Source organism: Bombina bombina, chromosome 1, assembly GCF_027579735.1.
Source record: "Bombina bombina isolate aBomBom1 chromosome 1, aBomBom1.pri, whole genome shotgun sequence".
NCBI classification, from domain to species: Eukaryota; Metazoa; Chordata; class Amphibia; order Anura; family Bombinatoridae; genus Bombina; species Bombina bombina.
Window position 1 is genome coordinate 1,328,538,358 of NC_069499.1, and position 24,478 is coordinate 1,328,562,835.

General features: G+C 40.6%; 1 protein-coding gene across 3 annotated transcripts in view; it reads right to left on the reverse strand.

The window, feature by feature from the left end:
- N4BP1 (NEDD4 binding protein 1) overlaps window positions 1-24,478 on the reverse strand; it is a 159,422-nt gene that overhangs the window by 84,723 nt on the left and 50,221 nt on the right. For all 3 annotated transcript variants that reach the window (XM_053702031.1, XM_053702040.1, XM_053702048.1), the window contains 3 exons: window positions 22,894-24,449; window positions 3,797-3,927; window positions 2,870-2,966 (listed from right to left, as the gene is read on the reverse strand). In XM_053702031.1, the coding sequence (XP_053558006.1) occupies window positions 2,870-2,966; window positions 3,797-3,927; window positions 22,894-24,449 (1,784 nt within the window). The remainder of the gene's footprint in view (window positions 1-2,869; window positions 2,967-3,796; window positions 3,928-22,893; window positions 24,450-24,478) is intronic.

The following is a 24,478-nucleotide window of genomic DNA, read 5'->3' on the forward strand; positions in this document are numbered from 1 at the left end:
ACAATGTCCGCCACCCGCTTGGGTATAGGAAAAGCTTCTGGGAGCCCCGGCACCTCTAGGAACTTGTCCATTTTACATAGTTTCTCTGGGATGACCAACTTGTCACAATCATCCAGAGTGGATAATACCTCCTTAAGCAGAATGCGGAGATGTTCCAACTTAAATTTAAATGCAATCACATCAGGTTCAGCTTGTTGAGAAATGTTCCCTGAATCAGTAATTTCTCCCTCAGACAAAACCTCCCTGGCCCCATCAGACTGAGTTAGGGGCCCTTCAGAAATATTAATATCAGCGTCGTCATGCTCTTCAGTATCTAAAACAGAGCAGTCGCGCTTACGCTGATAAGTGTTCATTTTGGCTAAAATGTTTTTGACAGAATTATCCATTACAGCCGTTAATTGTTGCATAGTAAGGAGTATTGGCGTGCTAGATGTACTAGGGGCCTCCTGAGTGGGCAAGACTCGTGTAGACGAAGGAGGGAATGATGCAGTACCATGCTTACTCCCCTCACTTGAGGAATCATCTTGGGCATCATTGTCATTGTCACATAAATCGCATTTATTTAAATGAATAGGAATTCTGGCTTCCCCACATTCAGAACACAGTCTATCTGGTAGTTCAGACATGTTAAACAGGCATAAACTTGATAACAAGTACAAAAAACGTTTTAAAATTAAACCGTTACTGTCACTTTAAATTTTAAACTGAACACACTTTATTACTGCAAATGCGAAAAAACATGAAGGAATTGTTCAAAATTTACTAAATTTTCACCACAGTGTCTTAAAGCCTTAAAAGTATTGCACACCAAATTTGGAAGCTTTAACCCTTAAAATAACGGAACCGGAGCCGTTTTGAACTTTAACCCCTTTACAGTCCCTGGTATCTGCTTTGCTGAGACCCAACCAAGCCCCAAGGGGAATACGATACCAAATGACGCCTTCAGAAAGTCTTTTCTAAGTATCAGAGCTCCTCTCACATGCGACTGCATGCCATGCCTCTCAAAAACAAGTGCGCAACACCGGCGCGAAAATGAGGCTCTGCCTATGCTTTGGGAAAGCCCCTAAAGAATAAGGTGTCTAAAACAGTGCCTGCCGATATTATTATATCAAAATACCCAGATAAAATGATTCCTCAAGGCTAAATATGTGTTAATAATCAATCGATTTAGCCCAAAAAAAGTCTACAGTCTTAATAAGCCCTTTTTGAAGCCCTTATTTACAATCGTAATAAACATGGCTTACCGGATCCCAGAGGGAAAATGACAGCTTCCAGCATTACATCGTCTTGTTAGAATGTGTCATACCTCAAGCAGCAAGAGACTGCTCACTGTTCCCCCAACTGAAGTTAATTGCTCTCAACAGTCCTGTGTGGAACAGCCATGGATTTTAGTGACGGTTGCTAAAATCATTTTCCTCATACAAACAGAAATCTTCATCTCTTTTCTGTTTCTGAGTAAATAGTACATACCAGCACTATTTCAAAATAACAAACTCTTGATTGAATAATAAAAACTACAGTTAAACACTAAAAAACTCTAAGCCATCTCCGTGGAGATGTTGCCTGTACAACGGCAAAGAGAATGACTGGGGTAGGCGGAGCCTAGGAGGGATCATGTGACCAGCTTTGCTGGGCTCTTTGCCATTTCCTGTTGGGGAAGAGAATATCCCACAAGTAAGGATGACGCCGTGGACCGGACACACCTATGTTGGAGAAATGTTGGGTTTAGTTGCCCTTTAACAGCTTTGCTGTGGTGCTCTTTGCCTCCCCCTGCTGGCCAGGAGTGATATTCCCACTAGTAATTGAATGACGTTGTGGACTCTCCAGATCTTAGGAAAGAAAAAGTAACAAGTATTTCCTAGTGAAAAAGTGTATATTTGAAGGTTCTTACGTAAGGAGAAAAATGCTAAAATGTTCAAGTCGATTAGCTTGTCTTATGGGCATAGAGCTCCAGAAACAATCAAATCTTCAGCAGTGTTTATGTGGATGTATTAATCCTTCTCACCAATGAAAATACTGTAAAACAGACCTCCGTATCTCACGGAACTGTGCATGCGTACACAGTAATAGGGGTCCCAAAATATCGAACATCCGTTCAGGTGCTTGTTAGTTTATAGGAGAAATTGGTACCTTATTTCCAGCTCACAAACTTTTTTCTCACACGTCTGCTGCTTCCTTCTAATGCAAGCGGTATCTTCAGATGTCCGCTGTATTAGAAGGAAGCAGCAAACTCCTTTTTTCTCCTATAAACAGACACCTGAACAGAGGTTCGATATTTTGGGACCGCTATTACTGTGTATGCATGAACAGTTCCGTGAGATACAGAGGTCTGAGTGTTTAACGGTATTCTCATTGGTGAGAAGGATTAATACATCCACATAAACACTGCCGAAGAGGTGATTGTCTCGGGAGCTCTATGCCCATAGGACAAGCTAATCGACTTGAAAATTGTAGCATTTTTCACCTTACATAAGAACCTTCAAATATATATTTTTTCGCTGGGACATACTTGTTACTATTTTCAAATCATACTTTTTTGCAACTATTCATTGAGCAGTATTTAAATAATTTTTTCTATACATTTTTCGGTGGTTTATACATGAATTTTTATATATGAAATGTTTAAGGGAGACGTCCCTTCAGTTTATTTGAAGAATAAATTGTAACAAAGATTTTAATTTATTTATTTTTTCTTTACTTCTAGCGCCATTCCCTGTACTAAATTTCTTGTCCGGTTTTCTACTTGGGAGGTAGTAGTTCTTTGGGAAGGCATAGAAGTAACTATTTTTGAGCAATCCGTTTTGTATTTCTCTTACTAAGTGATTGTATCCAACACAAAAATGACACGTTCATAGAATGGAAAACTTACCGATCATCATGTGATGCAATCTGTGCCCCTAAAACAGTCCTAGATGGAGTTAATGATAGTATTCCCAGTTCTTGGAGCTGTTGCAAAAAGTGCTGTTCTGAAACAAGAGAATACAAATTAAAAATTACAATTAATTTTTTTGTAGTTAATGGTGAAATAATTTTCTGTATAAAAGAACACATTAAAACAGACAATTTTTCACCTTGATGTGGCATGACTAACACAATGAATAATGGAGAATTTTAACAAAAAAAGTTTTAAAAAGATAAAGAAAGAAATTCTAAATAAATAGCCAAAAACCAACCACATTTTTTTTTTTTTTTAAAGCAAACATTTACACAACCAATGAAATGTATGCAATTAAAGATACGGTCAGATATAACAGATATAACATCTGAGGAGATTTTTTTAAATTTTTTTTTAAATGTTGCACTTTACCCCTTGATGCCGGGGACATGTGTTTAATATCTACGCTGACTATATTGCTGCTTTAAAAAAAGGGAAACATATGAAAACTACATATGTCAGGGCTGTTTAAAGAAATGTTTTGTATAAGAACCCGACATGTATTTTTCATGTGTCCCTTTTTAAAGCAGCAATATGGTCACCCATTATCAAAACATAGTTCTGATGTAAACACATGCTAGAAAAATGACATCACGCGATCGTCAATCCTATCATATGATTTCAAGGCCAGGATTTCCCATTACCTAAAAGGAGGAGGATGCCAAAATAAGGTAGGACGTTTTAGGCTGTCCTAAAGACGTTACGGTGTCTAGAGATTAAGTTATGGCAATCAAATAATTTTAAGATTAATAAAACAAATCACTAAAGAAAAATGAAATCACTTTCCTCCTGGACTGTGTATCAGATTTATTTTACAAGTTAAATAAAAAAAAGAGGGGCCATAAAAGTGGATTGTTTTACCTGTAACATGTGGATCTCTTTTAGTTCTCCATTGTGGAACAAAAACTGTGATATTACGGTGCCCTCGCTTCCAAAAATATTCAACAGCTAATGCAATCCCTCGGCAGGAGAAGAATTTCCCAAGACCATGCCTATAATAAACAATGTCACAATAATGTCAGTTACAAAACATTATGCGATGACTGAGACACAATCTATAAAAGGAAAGAAAGCCACTGTAGAAATAAAGGAATCTTGCACCAGGGTATTCAAAAAATCAATGGTTTTTTAGTTATATATGAAAAATCGATCTAAATATAGTCTTTTAATTACAATTCAACGGTTATTCATCCTGAACTAAGGATTCATTTTTTTAATTCTGTAGCATGAGGCTGTATATTCATGGCTGTCGGCTGAAAATTATTTTTTTTGGCAAATTAAATTCTATTAATCCATAGACAATGTCATGCTCTCCCAGAGGTTTCTGTAAGATTATTTTTGGCATTTTTTCTGTCTAGAAGATATCGTGTACAAGCTTGCAGTAGCAGTTAGCGCTCAGAAAATTAACCAGAGATTAGATTAGATGTAAACATTCAGAGTAGCTTCAGAGCACAATAACAGCAACACTGTTGCAAAACAAATAGTATTTAAAGGGACACTGAACACAATTTTTTCTTTTGTGATTCAGATAGAGCATGCAATTTTAAAGTGAATGTCAATTTTGATGCTAAAGTGCACAGGAGTGATTAAAAACAGGGACACTTTAATTCATCAAAATTTACATTTCACTCCTGTTGTGAAAAAACACTTACCTTTTAATCTTCACAGGAGTCCCAGCTTCCTCCACCTGTCACAAAGCCTCTTCCTGGGTCTAAAATGAGGAATCCGGCTTCCTCCACTCACGGCATTGAATCAGACACTGATTTCCCCCCAAGGGGGGGGGGGGTGACCTATCCATCATTTCTGACATCAGAAATGGCTTGCAACGACCGGAGGAAGCTAGAGCTGCTGTGAAGATTAAAAGGTAAGTTTTTTTTCACAACAGGAGTGAAATGTAAATTTTGATGAATTAAAGTGCCCCTGTTTTTAATCGAATTTTTAAAAACCGGGCACTTTAGCATCAAAATTGACATTCACTTTAAGCAACTTTGTAATTTACTCCTATTATCAATTTTTCTTTGTTCTCATGCTATCTTTATTTAAAAAGAAGACATCTAAGCTTTTTTTTTTATTCAGTACTCTGGACAGCACATTATTGGTGGATGAATTTATCCACCAATCAGCAAGAACAACCCAGGTTGTTCACAAAAAGTGGGCCGGCATCTAAACTTACATTCTTGCATTTCAAATAAAGATACAGAGAATAAAGAAAATTTGATAATAGGAGTAAATTAGAAAGTTGCTTAACATTGCATGCTCTATCTGAATCATGAAAGAAACATTTGGGTTCAGTGTCCTTTTAATGGCAGAATACAGATCCAACAGAAATCCAGCAACATTTTGGGTTCTCAACCCTAAAGTCATGCTATAATTAGATTAGATGTACGAACACACACATATATATATGTATATAAACATATACATATATATTTAAAAAAAACGCTGCAATCACTGCACGACTTGCCCCCTTCGCTGTGCTTTTACTGTGCCATCTGACGGAATCAGAACGAGGCTCCCATTGGAGCCTATGGAAACACACTGTCATGAGCGCAATGCTTCCTAGCAATGCGAACGTGTGCAAGTGATATTTAGCGCTCCAATTGTAATCTAGCCCATAACTGGAAAAATAGAATATGAAAAATGTATTCTAAAAATAAATTCTAAATTAAAATAATGGTTTTAAATGGAACTCTCTGCCTCGCCCCACAAGACTCTCCCCTAGTTTTGAAAGCTTCAAACGCTCCCTAAAGACTCTACTGTTCATGGATGCATACAACCTACGCTAACCTTACTTTATACCAGTTCCACTCCTCCATTGCTATCCCCTGAACCCCCTTAGCATGTAAGCCTAAGAGTCCAGCTGTTTGTAGATCACCTTCTTAAGAGCGGATTACAACAGTGCAACTCTTGGCAGGGCCCTCTACCCATTTGATCCCTTTAATTGTTTTGTTGTACTACTCTTTGTTTATAGCGCTGCGGAATCTGTTGGCGCTCTACAAATAACCGATAATAATAATAATAAATTAAATTTAAGTCTTAAAGCTAGTTATTTAAAGTGATTGCACATTTTAATGAATTACTGCCCTGTATCAAAACAATACAAAAATATATATATATATATATATATATATATATATATATAAAATTCTTAAAAAAATGGACACTATAATTAAAAATGATGAAAGACACTTCATTTTTAAAATATTTACCATTGAGTGATGGTAAACATACTGCCGTTCCTCCACCCGCATTTAATACATTCTTTAACAGATCGATGATGAATCCGGCTTCCTTCAATCGATAGTCATCAATCTTCTAAAGAAAGTAGGAGATGCGGGCAGAGGAATGGCGGTATGCTTACCATCGCTCAATGGTAAATTTTTTAAAAATTAAGCGTCTTTCAAAATTTTAATGAATTAAAATACCCATGTTTTTAAGATTATTTTTAGATACCGGGCAGTAATTCATTAAAATTTACAATCACTTTAATCATGGATTTAAATCAATTTGATATACCTGCACCTGAATATGGGTATTACCCGACAACTGCTTGGGAAAAAGTTTAAAATATATACATAAAGTTTTCCTTTGTTAGTGGGTGTATTTTGTTTTTTTTTTTTTTTGGGGGGGGGGGAGAAACCCATGCACAAAACAAGAGTATTTTACTGATGTGGAATCTAAACCGGGTTCATATTTACTTATAGAAACTACAGGAATTTCCTACTGGTGAAGAACTAAAATCTGTTAATTAAGAAGAATAATAATAATAAATAATAAATACATTCATATCCTTATAGACTCACAGTCCATAAATGGTTAAAAGGGAGCCAACTGCTCAGTGCGCTTCTGCAAATCATCGTAACAGCGCAAGAATAACCTGTGGGGGCGGAGCTAACCACCAAAGTAGCAGGACGCACTCATCAGGAGCTCCCGGCTATAGATTTGAATATAGAGGCTAATATAAGAAAATATTTATTATTTGGAAACCCTAATTATGGCCTCACTGTTGAGAAAAAGCGGTTTGAAGCCGGAGCTGTACTTTATCCCTGACAAAGGAGGCTTTGCTAAGGCCACGAGGCTGTCTGTTTTTCACCGTGGGGCAGAATAAAGTCTACGAAGCAACTTCACATTGTTTTTATATGAAAGTATGCCAGACCTGCAGTGAACCTACGGCAATCCTTTACAAATCCCTATACTCTATATCATGGAAGATATCACGCTAACGATAAAGGACATTTTTGCTGACTTTAAAGCAGACATGATCAGAAGCATACAATGTATGGAACAGACCGAGGAGAAAGGCATGGGGCAGCGCTGCACAACTACCTCCTGATCTGTCACTATTACTGGAGCAGCAGAGGCGATCTGATGAGCAGACTGGGGACCTAACCTTGTGGGTTGCGGCCGATCCCCGGGTGTGGGTCCCAACGTGTACAACTCATGAAGGGGGAGAATCAGTCGATCTGCAAAAAGGTATGCGTGATGACCTGACATGCCTGGTTGACAAGATGAGACAGAGTGGTGTAGATAGCCCAGTCAGGACGCCAGCTGCAATGGATTACAGACTTTCACTCCCTTCAGTGCCATATGCCCCCCCAGAATCGCCGTCTTTACACAGCTGGTCTACCTAGTATACAAATAATGGAGGCTGGAGACTGGGACAATACAACACAAATTATGGAACTTTGCTACCAGCGCCAAGTTCATGCTGACAACACACCCCTAATAGAAGCTATCATTTTACTACTGGCTTGTAAATTCTCTCGATCGCAAAAGAGAAAAGCCGCTCAGACTGCCTCTAAAGACACAGCCATAGCTAGATCGGGAATTGGATAGTGGGACAAACGGACTGTCTCCTTCATCAACTTGGTTTTCGGATGGTGGACATTTGCTTTTCATTTACTTTACAACATTTGGCTATGTGGTTGTTATGGGAAGTTGTATTATATTACATAATATTAGATGTTATCAGTATTATTACTATTGAAGCTCAAAGGCTCTGAAATGTCAACTAGTAATGCCTGAGTTTACATTCTACAGTGTCACCTTCAGCATTACTTATACTAAAAAGTCATGTTTTTAAATGTTATACTTTAACGTAAAATGGCTCAGCCACTTTCTGCAAACATTCTGCAAGCCATGCTGTTTCACTTAATCTAGTGTAATCTATTTCCCACAATGTTCTCCAGGTTAACTATAAGAGACTCTCTAACCTTTTAATGTGACAGATATTGATACCCCATAACATTGCTCAGCCAGTATCTTATTTGATTAATTGAGCACTGATCTCTACAATCTCATTAGACATGTAAAAATGGAAAGTATATAGTGAGGAAGATTTTATTAAAAAAACTTAGTCTGCTCTTATTTAAAATTTCTGACTCTCTGCAAGGACTGCATTTTCTAATCTCACATGGATGTGAATTAAAACTAGTAAGCTGTCATTATACCCCTGCCACCTTACTTTGTTTGAATCTAAACCCTGCTACAAGTGTTCTATGTTAAATATAGCTTAGTTTTCCATTATAAGGAGAGGGGAAGTTAGGTCTCAGCATCATTTTGCACTCTTATTTCACCTGACCTCTTAGCCCCTGTTCAATTTTATGTGTATGTCCATTTGAAGATAGCCGATATTGTCCCTCCACATAGTTAATACTAAGCCCTGTTGTTTATTATATTATGACTACTAATTCAGTTCATCGGCATCCCACCTGGATATAGGGCCCGTACCTGGGGGAGAGTGTCTATACAGCAATATGGTAATTTTGCTATGGCTACTTCTTTATTGTAAACATGCCTAAACATTTCACACTGTTCAATGTTAAATATAGGCTATGCCTTTATGGGAAGTTGGCTGACACCATCAATCCATATAATACCTAGCTTGTTACATTCTCTGCAAATAGTGGCTTACGAAGGAGAATCTATAGATCTGTTATTTTCTATACCCACAGGATCTGAGATAATAGAGATAAATATACACAAAAAGATTTAGATGTGATTTTTCATCTAATATACAGAGTTATGATAAGCTCTTAATCTACCCATAGTGTCACACAATAACGCATAGGTTCTTATTTAGTATCATGTCCCATGGTTTCTGGTTTATAGGGTTGTCAGCTCCCCTAATATTTCTCCACCGAATGTATCTCCCCTCACCCTTTCCCGCTCTGGATATGTGAGCGGGTCATATCCGCTACCCCTTTCCGGTCTGTGTCCAGTGGAGACAAGATTCCCTGGGGGGAGATACAGCACAAGCCCTTTTATATCTTTTTTTCATTTTTCCTTTCAGCCTCATTCTTTTAGTTTCATCCCTGTTCCCTCCCCCCCCCCCCCCCCGACACCATTGAGCCTACTTCATAGACAAAGGATACTAAATTCTATAGAAACATTTATTTCTTCTTAACATGACGACCACCTAATTCATTCAGTAGTATTATTTTCTCTGAGTGACCTTAGCAATATTGTGATATTAAATGCAAGCAGTTATTGTGTTCACATGTTTTTCTGTAGATATTGAAGATTTGTTGCTGCATGTACCATATATGTTTCCAGGAGAATGACATAATATTCTTGTTGGTTGAAACTCATTTCCTATTTATTGTTGATATATATATATATATATATATATATATATATATATATATATATATATATTTATTGCTATATACTATAACAAGCCCAAAAGTGGCTATAGACCTAATTTGCTTACCTCCATCGAGTATTTCTATCATACCATGGTCCAAGAGTGACCTATTTTCGGAGGAGGTATATACCAGTATAAAAAACACAATTTATGCTTACCTGATAAATTTATTTCTCTTGTGGTGTATCCAGTCCACGGATCATCCATTACTTGTGGGATATTCTCGTTCCCAACAGGAAGTTGCAAGAGGACACCCACAGCAGAGCTGTAATATAGCTCCTCCCCTAACTGTCATAGCCAGTCATTCGACCGAAAACAAGCCGAGAAAGGAGGAACCATAGGGTGCAGTGGTTACTGTAGTTTAAATTAAAAAATTACCTGCCTTAAAATGACAGGGCGGGCCGTGGACTGGATACACCACAAGAGAAATAAATTTATCAGGTAAGCATAAATTGTGTTTTCTCTTGTAAGGTGTATCCAGTCCACGGATCATCCATTACTTGTGGGATACCAATACCAAAGCTAAAGTACACGGATGAAGGGAGGGACAAGGCAGGAACTTAAATGGAAGGAACCACTGCCCGTAAAACCTTTCTCCCAAATATAGCCTCCGAAGAAGCAAAAGTATCAAATATGTAAAATTTTGAAAAAATATGAAGCGAAAACCAAGTCGTCGCCTTGTAAATCTGATCAAAAGAAGCCTCATTTTTAAAGGCCCAAGTGGAAGCCACAGCTCTAGTGGAATGAGCTGTAATCCTTTCAGGAGGTTGCTGTCCAGCAGTCTCATAGGCTAAGCGGATTAAGCTTCTTAGTCAAAAAGAAAAAGAGGTTGCCGAAGCCTTTTGACCTCTCCTCTGTCCAAAGTAGACAACAAACAAAGCAGATGTTTGACGAAAATCTTTAGTAGCTTGTAAGTAAAACTATAAAGCACGGACCACGTCCAAATTGTGTAACACAAGGATGGAACAACAATCTCTTGATTGATATTCTTGTTAGATACCACCTTAGGTAAGAACCCAGGTTTGGTACGCAGGACTACCTTATCCGTATGAAAATTCAGATAAGGAGAATCACATTGTAAGGCAGATAGCTCAGAGACTCTACGAGCCGAGGAAATAGCTACCAAAAAAAGAACTTTCCGAGATAAAAGCTTGATATCTATGGAATGAAGAGGTTCAAACGGAACTCCTTGAAGAACCTTAAGAACCAAGTTTAAGCTCCATGGTGGAGCAACAGGTTTAAACACAGGCTTGATTCTAACTAAAGCCTGACAAAATGCCTGAACGTCTGGAACATCTGCCAGGCGCTTAACTAGCTGACAATCCTTTTTACAAACCTTCTTGGAGAAAAGATAATATCCTAGCAATCCTGACCTTACTCCATGAGTAACCCTTGGATTCACACCAATAAAGATATCTACGCCATACCTTATGGTAAATTTTCCTGGTGACAGGCTTTCGTGCCTGTCTTAAGGTATCAATAACTGACTCGGAGAAGCCACGCTTTGATAAAATCAAGCGTTCAATCTCCAGGCAGTCAGCCTCAGAGAAATTAGATTTGGATTGAAAGGACCCTGAAGTAGAAGGTCCTGTTTCAGAGGCAGAGACCATAGTGGAAAGGATGACATGTCCACTAGATCTGCATACCAGGTCCTGCGTGGCCACGCAGGTGCTATCAGAATCACGATGCTCTCTCCTGCTTGATCTTGGCAATCAGTCGAGGGAGCAGAGGAAACGGTGGAAACACATAAGCCAGGTTGAAAGACCAGGGCGCTGCTAGAGCATCTATCAGTGTCGCCTTGGGATCCCTGGACCTGGATCCGTAACACGGAAGCTTGGCGTTCTGGCGAGACGCCATGAGATCCAGTTCTGGTTTGCCCCGACGATGAATCAGTTGTGCAAATGCCTCCGGATGGAGTTCCCACTCTCCCGGATGAAAAGTCTGACGACTTAGAAAATCCGCCTCCCAGTGCTCTACACCTGGGATATGGATAGCTGATAGGTGGCAAGAGTGAATCTCTGCCCAGCGAATTATTTTTGAAACTTCTAACATCTCTAGGGAACTTCTCGTTCCCCCTTGATGGTTGATGTAAGCTACAGTCGTGATGTTGTCCGACTGAAATCTGATGTACCTCAGAGTTGCTAACTGAGGCCAAGCCTGAAGAGCCTTGAATATCGCTCTTAGTTCCAGAATATTTAATGGAAGGAGAGACTCCTCCTGAGTCCACGATCCCTGAGCCTTCAGGGGAGTTCCAGACTGCACCCCAACCTAGAAGGCTGGCATCTGTCATAACAATTGTCCAATCTGGCCTGCGAAAGGTCATACCTTTGGACATATGGACCCGAGATAGCCACCAGAGAAGAGAATCCCTGGTCTCTTGGTCCAGATTCAGTTGAGGGGACAAATCTGTGTAATCCCCGCTCCACTGACTGAGCATGCATAGTTGCAGCGGTCTGAGATGTAAGCGTGCAAACGGCACTGTGTCCATTGCCGCTACCATTAAGCCGATTACTTCCATACACTGAACCACCGAAGGGCGCAGAATGGAATGAAGAACCCGGCAGGAATTTAGAAGCTTTGATAACCTGGACTCCGTCAGGTGAATTTTCATTTCTACAGAATCTATCAGAGTCCCTAGAAAGGAAACTCTTGTGAGTGGGGATAGAGAACTCTTTTCCTCGTTCACTTTCCACCCATGCGACCACAGAAATGCCAGTACTACGTCAGTATGAGACTTGGCAATTTGGAAGTTTGACGCCTGTATCAGGATGTCGTCTAAGGGGCTACTGCTATGCCCCGCGGGCTTAGGACCGCCATAAGTGACCCTAGAACCTTTGTAAAGATTCTTGGGGCTGTAGCTAATCCCAAGGGAAGAGCTACAACTGGTAATGCCCGTCTTAAAAGGCAAACCTGAGAAACCGATGATGATCTTTGTGTATCGGAATGTGAAGATAAGCATCCTTTAGATCCACTGTAGTCATATATTGACCCTCCTGGATCAGTGGTAGGATGGTACGAATAGTTTCCATCTTGAACGACGGAACTTTGAGGAATTTGTTTAAGATCTTTAGATCCAAAATTGGTCTGAAGGTTCCCTCTTTTTTGGGAACCACAAACAGATTTGAGTAAAAACCCTGTCCCTGTTCCTCCTTTGGAACTGGATGGATCACTCCCATAACTAGGAGGACTCGTACACAGTGTAAGAATGCCTCTCTCTTTATCTGGTGTGCAGATAATTGTGAAAGGTGAAATCTCCCTTTTGGGGGGGAAGCTTTGAAGTCCAGAAGATATCCCTGGGATATAATTTCCAACGCCCAGGGATCCTGAACATCTCTTGCCCACACCTGGGCAAAGAGTGAAAGTCTGCCCCCTACTAGATCCGTTCCCGGATAGGGGGCCGTTCCTTCATGCTGTCTTAGAGGCAGCAGCAGGCTTTTTTACCTGCTTACCTTTTTTCCATGTCAGGTTTGGTCTCCAGACCGTCTTGGATTGAGCAAAAGTTCCCTCTTGTTTATTAATAGAGGAAGTTGATGCCGCACCTGCCTTGAAGTTTTGAAAGGCACGAAAATTAGACTGTTTGGCCCTAGATTTGGACCTGTCCTGAGGAAGGGCATGACCTTTTCCTCCAGTGATATCAGCAATAATCATCTTCAACCAGGCCCGAATAGGGTCTGCCCCTTGAAGGGAATGTTAAGTAGCTTAGATTTTGAAGTCACGTCAGCTGACCATGATCTAAGCCATAGCGCTCTGCGCGCCTGTAGCAAAACCAGAATCTTAGCCGTTAGTTTAGTCAAATGAACAATGGCATCAGAATAAAATAATTGGCTAGCTTAAGTGCTCTAAGTTTGCCAAGTATGTCATCCAATGGAGTCGCTACCTGTAAAGCCTCTTCCAGAGACTCAAACCAGTATGCCGCAGCAGCAGTGACAGGGGCAATGCATGCAAGGGGCTGTAGGATAAAACCTTGTTGAATAAATATTTTCTTAAGGTAACCTCAAATTATGTATCCATTGGATCTAAAAAAAAAAAGCACAACTGTCCTCGACAGGGATAGTAGTACGCTTTACTAGAGTAGAAACTGCTCCCTCCACCTTAGGGACTGTCTGCCATAAGTCCCATGTGGTGGCGTCTATTGGAAACATTTTTCTAAAAATAGGAGGGGAAGAGAACGGCACACCTGGTCTATCCCATTCCTTATTAATAATTTCTGTAAACCTTTTAGGTATTGGAAAAACATCAGTACACACCGGCACTGCAAAGTATTTATCCAGTCTACACAATTTCTCTGGCACTGCAATGGTATCACAGTCATTCAGAGCAGCTAAAACCTCCCTAAGCAACACGCGGAGGTGTTCAAGCTTAAAATTAAATGTAGAAATATTAGAATCAGGTATCTTTCCTGAGTCATTAACATCACCCACTGACTGAAGCTCTCTTTCCTCAGCTTCTGCATATTGTGAGGCAGTATCAGACATGGTTCTTAAAGCGTCAGTATGCTCTGCATTTTGTCTCACCCCAGAGCTATCTCGCTAACCTCTAAGTTCAGGTAGTCTGGCTAATACCGCTGACAGTGTATTATCCATGACTGCTGCCATGTCTTGTAAAGTAAACGCTATGGGCGCCCTAGATGTACTTGGCGCCATTTGAGCGTGAGTCCTTTAAGCGGGAGTCAAAGGGTCTGACACGTGGGGAAAGTTAGTCGGCATAACTTCCCCCTCGTCAGATTCCTCTGGCGATACATTTTTTAAAGACAGAAAATGATGTTTATTGCATAAAATGAAATCAGTACATTTGGTACACATTCTAAGAGGGGGTTCCACCATGGCTTTTAAACATAATAAACAAGGAGTTTCTTCTATGTCAGACATGTTTATACAGAATAGCAATGAGACTAGCAAGCTTGGAAAACACTTTAAATCAAGTTAACAAGCAAATATAAAAAACGGTACTGTGCCTTTAAGAGAAACAAATTTTGTCAGAATTTGAAAAACAGTGAAAAAATGCAGTAAATCAAACAAAATGTTTACAGTGTGTATAATAGGCTAACAGAACATTGCACCCCCTTGCAAATGGATGATTAACCCCTTAGTTCAAAAAACGGATCAAAAAAACGAAATAGACTTTTTTAACAGTCACAACCAACTGCCACAGCAAGCTGTGGCCCTACCTTCCCCAATAAACGACTTTGGAAAGCCTTTGGGCCCTTTAGAGATGTCCTATAGCATTCAGAGGGCCTTTGAGGGAAGCTGGATGTCACAGTTTGTAATTTTAACTGCACCAACTGTAACTTTTATACTACAACAGTGGAAATTGTTTCTAGTCAAAATTTAAGCCAGCCATGTGGAAAAAACTAGGCCCCAATAAAGTTTTATCACCAAAGCATATATAAAAACGATTAAACATGCCAGCAAACGTTTTATATTGTAAATATCATAAGGGTATTACCCCTGGGAGTAAGCATGATACCAGTCGTTATTAAATCACTGTATTCAGGCTTAACTTACATTAATCCGGTATCAGCAGCATTTTCTAGTGTTTTCCATCTCTAGAAAAAATTATAACTGCACATACCTGATAGCAGAATAAACTGCACGCCATTCTCTCGCTGAAGTTACCTCATCTGTGTAATCCCCTCAGACATATGTGAGAATAGCAATGGATCTTAGTTACAACCTGCTAAGATCATAGAAACCTCAGGCAGATTCTTCTTCTATTTACTGCCTGAGATAAAATAGCACAACTCTGGTACTATTTAAAAATAACAAACTTTTGATTGAAGAAAATAAACTAGCTATATTTAACCACTATCTCCTACAACGTCCTTGCTTGTTGAGAGTTGCAAGAGAATGACTGGCTATGACAGTTAGGGGAGGAGCTATATTACAGCTCTGCTGTGGGTGTCCTCTTGCAACTTTCTGTTGGGAATGAGAATATCCCACAAGTAATGGATGATCCGTGGACTGGATACACCTTACAAGAGAAATGAGGAAATAGCTATATTTGCCCATTATATTTTGTACCTATATTTACTTGATTGTACTTTGTTTATTATTGTGAATGATATCTCAATGTTTGTACTACTTAAGTTTTGGGAACTCTTCTCACGATGTATATGTTTATAATAACCTCAATAAACACTATTTAAAAAAAAAAAAAAAAAAAAAAAAAAAAAAAGAGCCAACTACCTGTGAGTCATTGTGCAAGCACATAATGCTGATTTCTGGCCAAGTGTTCTACGTTAATGTCCACACCTAAACAACCTTTCCTCACTGCTACTACAAATAACCTTTTTGTATGCATGAGCATCAATACACCTTAAGGGACATGGAAGTCTTCATTAAAGGGACATTAAAGTGCAAAAAGGAAGTTTTCCAACATTTTATTATTATACTACTACTAGCGTATAACTAATCCCTGTAAAAGAGTTAAAGTCAGCTCCAGAGCAGCAATGCACTAATGGGAGCCAATGATAAGGTGTATGTGTGTATAATTTATTATAAAACATTCCAGTTTATCTTTTAAATGTAACTCTTTCTATTGGTAGAAACTTGGCCCATTTCCATGAGAGTATACAAAGGTGGGCTCAGCAGCGTGCCCGTATAACGTTACAAAGAAGGTTGCAAACACTGCCACCATACAGCTCTCATGGAAATGAGCTACATTTCAACAAAGGATACCAAGAGAAAGAAGCATTTAATAATAGGGTATGCAATTTTTAAGAAATTTACTTCTAAGTGAGGAGTTTATTTTGACTTCCATGTCCCTTTAAAGAGCACACAAGGGTATAGAGGTTGTGAGAGCAACAGACAGCTAACAAAGCATCCATAACACTGAAGCTCCTCCTATCCCTTCGTGGTGGTACTAAAGTGTTCACATCGGACTAAAGTTCCAATGTACACACTATTAGTGAAAATGAAATCACCTGATTGCATGATTTCAAGGCTGGGATTGGATCATGGTGGGGACTGCCTACACTGCTAGGCATGCCCCACAAGCCGATCCTTGCCTATGTCTAAGGGAGAAGCTGCAGTACACCGTATATGGTAGGATGTTCCATGCTGTTAAAGCCCAGCGCAGGTCATTTAAAAAGGGAAAGCATATCACCCACCATTACAGCTGAATTGTTTGTAAATGTGGATAGATTATCTAAGGGAGGTAGTGAGTGGGTTTTGAATCCGAAAAACAAAACAGAATTTATGTTTACCTGATAAATTACTTTCTCCAACGGTGTGTCCGGTCCACGGCGTCATCCTTACTTGTGGGGATATTCTCTTCCCCAACAGGAAATGGCAAAGAGCCCAGCAAAGCTGGTCACATGATCCCTCCTAGGCTCCGCCTACCCCAGTCATTCGACCGACGTTAAGGAGGAATATTTGCATAGGAGAAACCATATGTTACCGTGGTGACTGTAGTTAAAGAAAATAAATTATCAGACCTGATTAAAAAAACCAGGGCGGGCCGTGGACCGGACACACCGTTGGAGAAAGTAATTTATCAGGTAAACATAAATTCTGTTTTCTCCAACATAGGTGTGTCCGGTCCACGGCGTCATCCTTACTTGTGGGAACCAATACCAAAGCTTTAGGACACGGATGAAGGGAGGGAGCAAATCAGGTCACCTAAATGGAAGGCACCACGGCTTGCAAAACCTTTCTCCCAAAAATAGCCTCAGAAGAAGCAAAAGTATCAAATTTGTAAAATTTAGAAAAAGTGTGCAGTGAAGACCAAGTCGCTGCCTTACATATCTGATCAACAGAAGTCTCGTTCTTGAAGGCCCATGTGGAAGCCACAGCCCTAGTGGAGTGAGCTGTGATTCTTTCAGGAGGCTGCCGTCCGGCAGTCTCATAAGCCAATCGGATAATGCTTTTAATCCAGAAGGAGAGAGAGGTAGAAGTTGCTTTTTGACCTCTCCGTTTACCAGAATAAACAACAAACAAAGACAAAGTTTGTCTGAAATCCTTAGTAGCTGCTAAGTAAAATTTGAGAGCACGAACTACATCCAAGTTGTGCAACAAACGTTCCTTCTTTGAAACTGGATTAGGACACAAAGAAGGCACAACTATCTCCTGGTTAATGTTTTTGTTAGAAACAACTTTTGGAAGAAAACCAGGTTTAGTACGCAAAACCACCTTATCTGCATGGAACACCAGATAAGGAGAAGAACACTGCAGAGCAGATAATTCTGAAACTCTTCTAGCAGAAGAAATTGCAACCAAAAACAAAACTTTCCAAGATAATAACTTAATATCAACGGAATGTAAGGGTTCAAACGGAACCCCCTGAAGAACTGAAAGAACTAGGTTGAGACTCCAAGGAGGAGTCAAAATTTTGTAAACAGGCTTGATTCTAACCAGAGCCTGAACAAAGGCTAGAACATCTGGCACAGCTGCCAGCTTTTTGTGAAGTAACACAGACAAGGCAGAAATCTGTCCCATCAAGGAACTTGCAGATAATCCTTTTTCCAATCCTTCTCGAAGGAAGGATAGACTCTTAGGAATCTTAACCTTGTCCCAAGGGAATCCTGCAGATTCACACCAACAGATATACCAAATTATGTGGTAATTTTTCTGGTTACAGGCTTACAGGCCTGAACAAGAGTATTAATAACAGAATCTGAGAACCCTCGCTTTGATAAGATCAAGCGTTCAATCTCCAAGCAGTCAGCTGGAGTGGGTCGAACGGACCTAGAACAAGAAGGTCTCGTCTCAAAGGTAGCTTCCATGGTGGAGCCGATGACATATTCACCAGATCTGCATACCAAGTCCTGCGTGGCCACGCAGGAGCTATCAAAATCACCGACGCCCTCTCCTGATTGATCCTGGCTACCAGCCTGGGGATGAGAGGAAACGGCGGGAACACATAAGCTAGTTTGAAGGTCCAAGGTGCTACTAGTGCATCCACTAGAGCCGCCTTGGGATCCCTGGATCTGTACCCGTAGTAAGGAACTCTGAAGTTCTGACGAGAGGCCATCAGATCCATGTCTGGAATGCCCCACGGTTGAGTGACTTGGGCAAAGATTTCCGGATGGAGTTCCCACTCCCCCGGATGCAATGTCTGACGACTCAGAAAATCCGCTTCCCAATTTTCCACTCCTGGGATGTGGATAGCAGACAGGTGGCAGGAGTGAGACTCCGCCCATAGAATGATTTTGGTCACTTCTTCCATCGCTAGGGAACTCCTTGTTCCCCCCTGATGGTTGATGTATGAACTTGGCCCTCGCTAGCTGAGGCCAAGCTTTGAGAGCATTGAATATCGCTCTCAGTTCCAGAATATTTATCGGTAGAAGAGATTCTACCCGAGACCAAAGACCCTGAGCTTTCAGGGATCCCCAGACCGCGCCCCAGCCCATCAGACTGGCGTCGGTCGTGACAATGACCCACTCTGGTCTGCGGAAGGTCATCCCTTGTGACAGGTTGTCCAGGGACAGCCACCAACGGAATGAGTCTCTGGTCCTCTGATTTACTTGTATCTTCGGAGACAAGTCTGAATAGTCCCCATTCCACTGACTGAGCATGAACAGTTGTAATGGTCTTAGATGAATGCGCACAAAAGGAACTATGTCCATTGCCGCTACCATCAAACCTATCACTTCCATGCACTGCGCTATGGAAGGAAGAGGAACGGAATGAAGTATCCGACAAGAGTCTAGAAGTTTTGTTTTTCTGGCTTCTGTCAGAAAAATCCTCATTTCTAAGGAGTCTATTATAGTTCCCAAGAAGGGAACCCTCGTTGACGGAGATAGAGAACTCTTTTCCACGTTCACTTTCCATCCGTGAGATCTGAGAAAGGCCAGGACAATGTCCGTGTGAGCCTTTACTTGAGGAAGGGACGACGCTCGAATCAGAATGTCGTCCAAGTAAGGTACTACAGCAATGCCCCTTGGTCTTAGCACCGCCAGAAGGGACCCTAGTACCTATGAGAAAATCCTAGGAGCAGTGGCTAATCCGAAAGAAAACGCCACGAACTGGAAATGCTTGTCCAGGAATGCAAACCTTAGGAACCGATGATGTTCCTTGTGGATAGGAATATGTAGATACGCATCCTTGAAATCCACCTTGGTCATGAATTGACCTTCCTGGATGGAAGGAAGAAGTGTTCGAATGGTTTCCATCTTGAACGATGGAACCTTGAGAAACTTGTTCAAGATCTTGAGATCTAAGATTGGTCTGAACGTTCCCTCTTTTTTGGGAACTATGAACAGATTGGAGTAGAACCCCATCCCTTGTTCTCCTAATGGAACAGGATGAATCACTCCCATTTTTAGCAGGTCTTCTACCCAATGTAAGAATGCCTGTCTTCTTATGTGGTCTGAAGACAACTGAGACCTGTGGAACCTCCCCCTTGGAGGAAGCCCCTTGAACTCCAGAGAATAACCTTGGGAGACTATTTCTAGCGCCCAAGGATCCAGAACATCTCTTGCCCAAGCCTGAGCGAAGAGAGAGAGTCTGCCCCCCACCAGATCCGGTCCCGGATCGGGGGCCCGCATTTCATGCTGTCTTGGTAGCAGTGGCAGGTTTCCTGGCCTGCTTTCCCTTGTTCCAGCCTTGCATAGGTCTCCAGGCTGGATTGGCTTGAGAAGTATTACCTTCCTGCTTAGAGGACGTAGCCCTTGGGGCTGATCCGTTTCTGCGAAAGGGACGAAACTTAGGTTTATTTTTGGTCTTGAAAAGACCTATCCTGAGGAGGGGCGTGGCCCTTGCCCCCAGTGATATCAGAGATAATCTCTTTCAAGTCAGGGCCAAAGAGTGTTTTCCCCTTGAAAGGAATGTCAAGCAATTTGTTCTTGGAAGACGCATCCGCTGCCCAAGATTTTAACCAAAGCGCTCTGCGCCACAATAGCAAACCCAGAATTTTTTCGCCGCAACCTAGCCAATTGCAAGGTGGCGTCTAGGGTGAAAGAATTAGCCAATTTAAGAGCACGAATTCTGTCCATAATCTCCTCATAAGAAGAAGAATTACTAATAATCGCCTTTCCTAGCTCATCAAACTAGAAACACGCGGCTGCAGTGACAGGGACAATGCATGCAATTGGTTGTAGAAGGGAACCTTGCTGAACAAACATCTTTAGCAGACCTTCTAATTTTTTATCCATAGGATCTTGGAAAGCACAACTATCTTCTATGGGTATAGTGGCGCGCTTGTGTAGAGTAGAAACCGCCCCCTCGACCTTGGGGACTGTCTGCCATCAGTCCTTTCTGGGGTCGACTATAGGAAAACAATTTTATAAATATGGGGGGAGGTACTAAAGGTATACCGGGCCTGTCCCATTCTTTACTAACAATGTACGCCACCCGCTTGGATATAGGAAAAGCTTCGGGGGGCCCCGGGGCCTCTAAGAACTTTTCCATTTTACATAGTGGTTCTGGAATGACCAGATAATCACAATCATCCAAATTGGATAACACCTCCTTAAGCAGAGCGCGGAGATGTTCCAACTTAAATTTAAAAGTAATCACATCAGGTTCAGCTTGTTGAGAAATGTTTCCTGAATCTGAAATTTCTCCCTCAGACAAAACCTCCCTGGCCCCCTCAGACTGGTGTAGGGGCCCTTCAGAAACCATATCATCAGCGTTCTCATGCTCTACAGAATTTTCTAAAACAGAGCAGTCGCGCTTTCGCTGATAAGTGGGCATATTGGCTAAAATGTTTTTGATAGAATTATCCATTACAGCCGTTAAATGTTGCATAGTAAGGAGTATTGGCGCACTAGATGTACTAGGGGCCTCCTGTATGGGCAAGACTGGTGTAGACGAAGGAGGGGATGATGCAGTACCATGCTTACTCCCCTCACTTGAGGAATCATCTTGGGCATCATTTTTACTAAATTTTTTTATGACATAAAATACATATAGTTAAATGAGAAGGAACCTTGGTTTCCCCACAGTCAGAACACAATCTATATGGTAGTTCAGACATGTTAAACAGGCATAAACTTGATAACAAAGCACAAAAAACGTTTTAAAATAAAACCGTTACTGTCACTTTAAATTTTAAACTAAACACACTTTATTACTGCAATTGCGAAAAAGTATGAAGGAATTGTTCAAAATTCACCAAAATTTCACCACAGTGTCTTAAAGCCTTAAAAGTATTGCACACCAAATTTGGAAGCTTTAACCCTTAAAATAACGGAACCGGAGCCGTTTTTATATTTAACCCCTTTACAGTCCCTGGAATCTGCTTTGCTGAGACCCAACCAAGCCCAAAGGGGAATACGATACCAAATGATGCCTTCAGAAAGACTTTTCTATGTATCAGAGCTCCACACACATGCAGCTGCATGCCATGCTGTCCTCAAAAACAAGTGCGCCATACCGGCGCGAAAATGAGGCTCTGACTATGATTAGGGAAAGCCCCTAAAGAATAAGGTGTCTAAAACAGTGCCTGCCGATATAATCATATCAAAATACCCAGAATAAATGATTCCTCAAGGCTAAATATGTGTTAATAATGAATCGATTTAGCCCAGAAAAAGTCTACAGTCTTAATAAGCCCTTGTGAAGCCCTTATTTACTATCTTAATAAACATGGCTTACCGGATCCCATAGGGAAAATGACAGCTTCCAGCATTACATCGTCTTGTTAGAATGTGTCATACCTCAAGCAGTAAGAGACTGCACACTGTTCCCCCAACTGAAGTTAATTGCTCTCAACAGTCCTGTGTGGAACAGCCATGGATTTTAGTTACGGTGCTAAAATCATTTTCCTCATACAAACAGAAATCTTCATCTCTTTTCTGTTTCTGAGTAAATAGTACATACCAGCACTATTTTAAAATAACAAACTCTTGATTGAATAATAAAAACTACAGTTAAACACTAAAAAACTCTAAGCCATCTCCGTGGAGATGTTGCCTGTACAACGGCAAAGAGAATGACTGGGGTAGGCGGAGCCTAGGAGGGATCATGTGACCAGCTTTGCTGGGCTCTTTGCCATTTCCTGTTGGGGAAGAGAATATCCCCACAAGTAAGGATGACGCCGTGGACCGGACACACCTATGTTGGAGAAACATGCTTCAAAACCTGTAAATTGTAAGCTCTTTGCAGCAGCGTTGTCTTAACTCTTGTATGAATTTGTTTTGTAAATTATGTACCTCCATTTTTTTATTTTTTATCATGAACCAGTGTCACTATGAACCCAGCACTACTGAATTTGGCAGCACTTTACAAATAAATAATGCCTTGTTCACTGTAGCTAGGGCTTGTCACTAGAAAATGTAACATACCAGTGTAGATAATGGGCACATCAGATCACTTATTTTTCTGCACTGACAAACAGAACAGAATGCATATAAGGCGAGTAACCCACTGACCTCATTGCGACATTGCTGCCATCTATTATGATGTGGTTTAAGTCACTTCTTCCAGGATTATTTTTAAGTTGTAACTTGTAAGGAACTTTTATGGTATTTAGAAATATCTGCGCTCCAGTGACAGATGGATCACTTAGATGATTAAATGGTCTTCCAGATGGTGCAGCTTTATGTTCTTGAGGCATGTTCCCTTTAAAAATGTTTTTGTTGCAAATCAGGGGAGGAATGCAAGAAGGTCCAGCCTTATTGCTTTGAGTCCCCGAACCTGTAGGTTGCGGTTTAAATAAAATAGTTTCAGCTACATTATTTCTGCATCGAGGAGGGCTTGATGTACCTCTAGCTACAAAGTCAAAATGTTGTGGTTTAGGTTTATCTGCTTCCAGTCTTGCAGTGTTAGAAGTACATCCATGAACATCTGCTCCTTTAGGTAGCCTTTGTGTTGAATGCTTTATATTTTTTGACAAGCCTAGACCCCCAGTAAAACCTTTGTTTACCTCCTGTTGTGGATGAGATTCAGATAGCAATACACTATTGCTATTTGTTATCTTCTGAGAATCTTTCACCTGGTCCTTTTTGGTGATGTCCTGATAATTTCTGCAAGATTCCTTATTGACAACATTATTGTTCTCCTTTTCGATCTCTTCTAGAAGTTTCAACGGCTCCTCTGATTGCCCAAGTGCACCAATGACCTTCTCAACAACAGCTTGAGAATAACCCATTGTTTTAAAGAAGTTAACTAAGATTCTGTATTCTGTTTCCTCACTGACAGAATGTTCCTCTTCCACAAGTATTACAGAATCTTCCATGTCACTAACATCTGAAATCAATTCTATAATGGGAATGTCTGTGGCTGCAGCACTTTTAAGTATTGGCCCATCTATTTGTACAGCTTCCAGTGAAAACGGCTTCTTGGAGCATCTCTCTTCAGTCTCTGAGATTCGTCTTTTAAAAGATGGTCTCTCTTCTAGTACATCTATCTGTTGTATGGGGGAAAACTGAATTTCTGAAACCTCTGAAAATACAGTGTCTAGTTTCTTTGTTAGTTCTGTTACAGGAGTTCCTGATTTTCTTCTAACTTCTTCAACACCACTCTCTTTATCATCTAATCTTTTGTCCACTATTGCATTTAAACTGTTAAGCTCACATACAATCAGATCATCATCTTCTTCTGTTGACCAGTCTTCTAATGTAAGACTCAACAGCTCTTCTTTCAGTGCGCTTGGCAAGAGTAACAAGTCTACAGTGTACTTATCTGCATGTGCCTCAACAAAATGTTTAAACTGTCTCTTCACCTCAAGCTCTTTTTCACCCGGCAAGCTTTCATTATTTTTGAAAAGACGTATTAACTGCTGAATACGACTTTGGGCCATAACTACAGGTTCTGTGCCTCCCTTAATACTAATCACCCCAATTTCCAAAATTGACACATTTGCATATGTATCTTGAATGAGATGATCAATAAACAAATTCTGAGCTCCTACAAAGATGCAGTGCATTTCCTTTGGATAAACTTCTCTCTCTGCCATTTCTGGTTCACAAAGCCCTTTCACGTATTCCTAAAAAAACAGAAATACATAAATTAAAA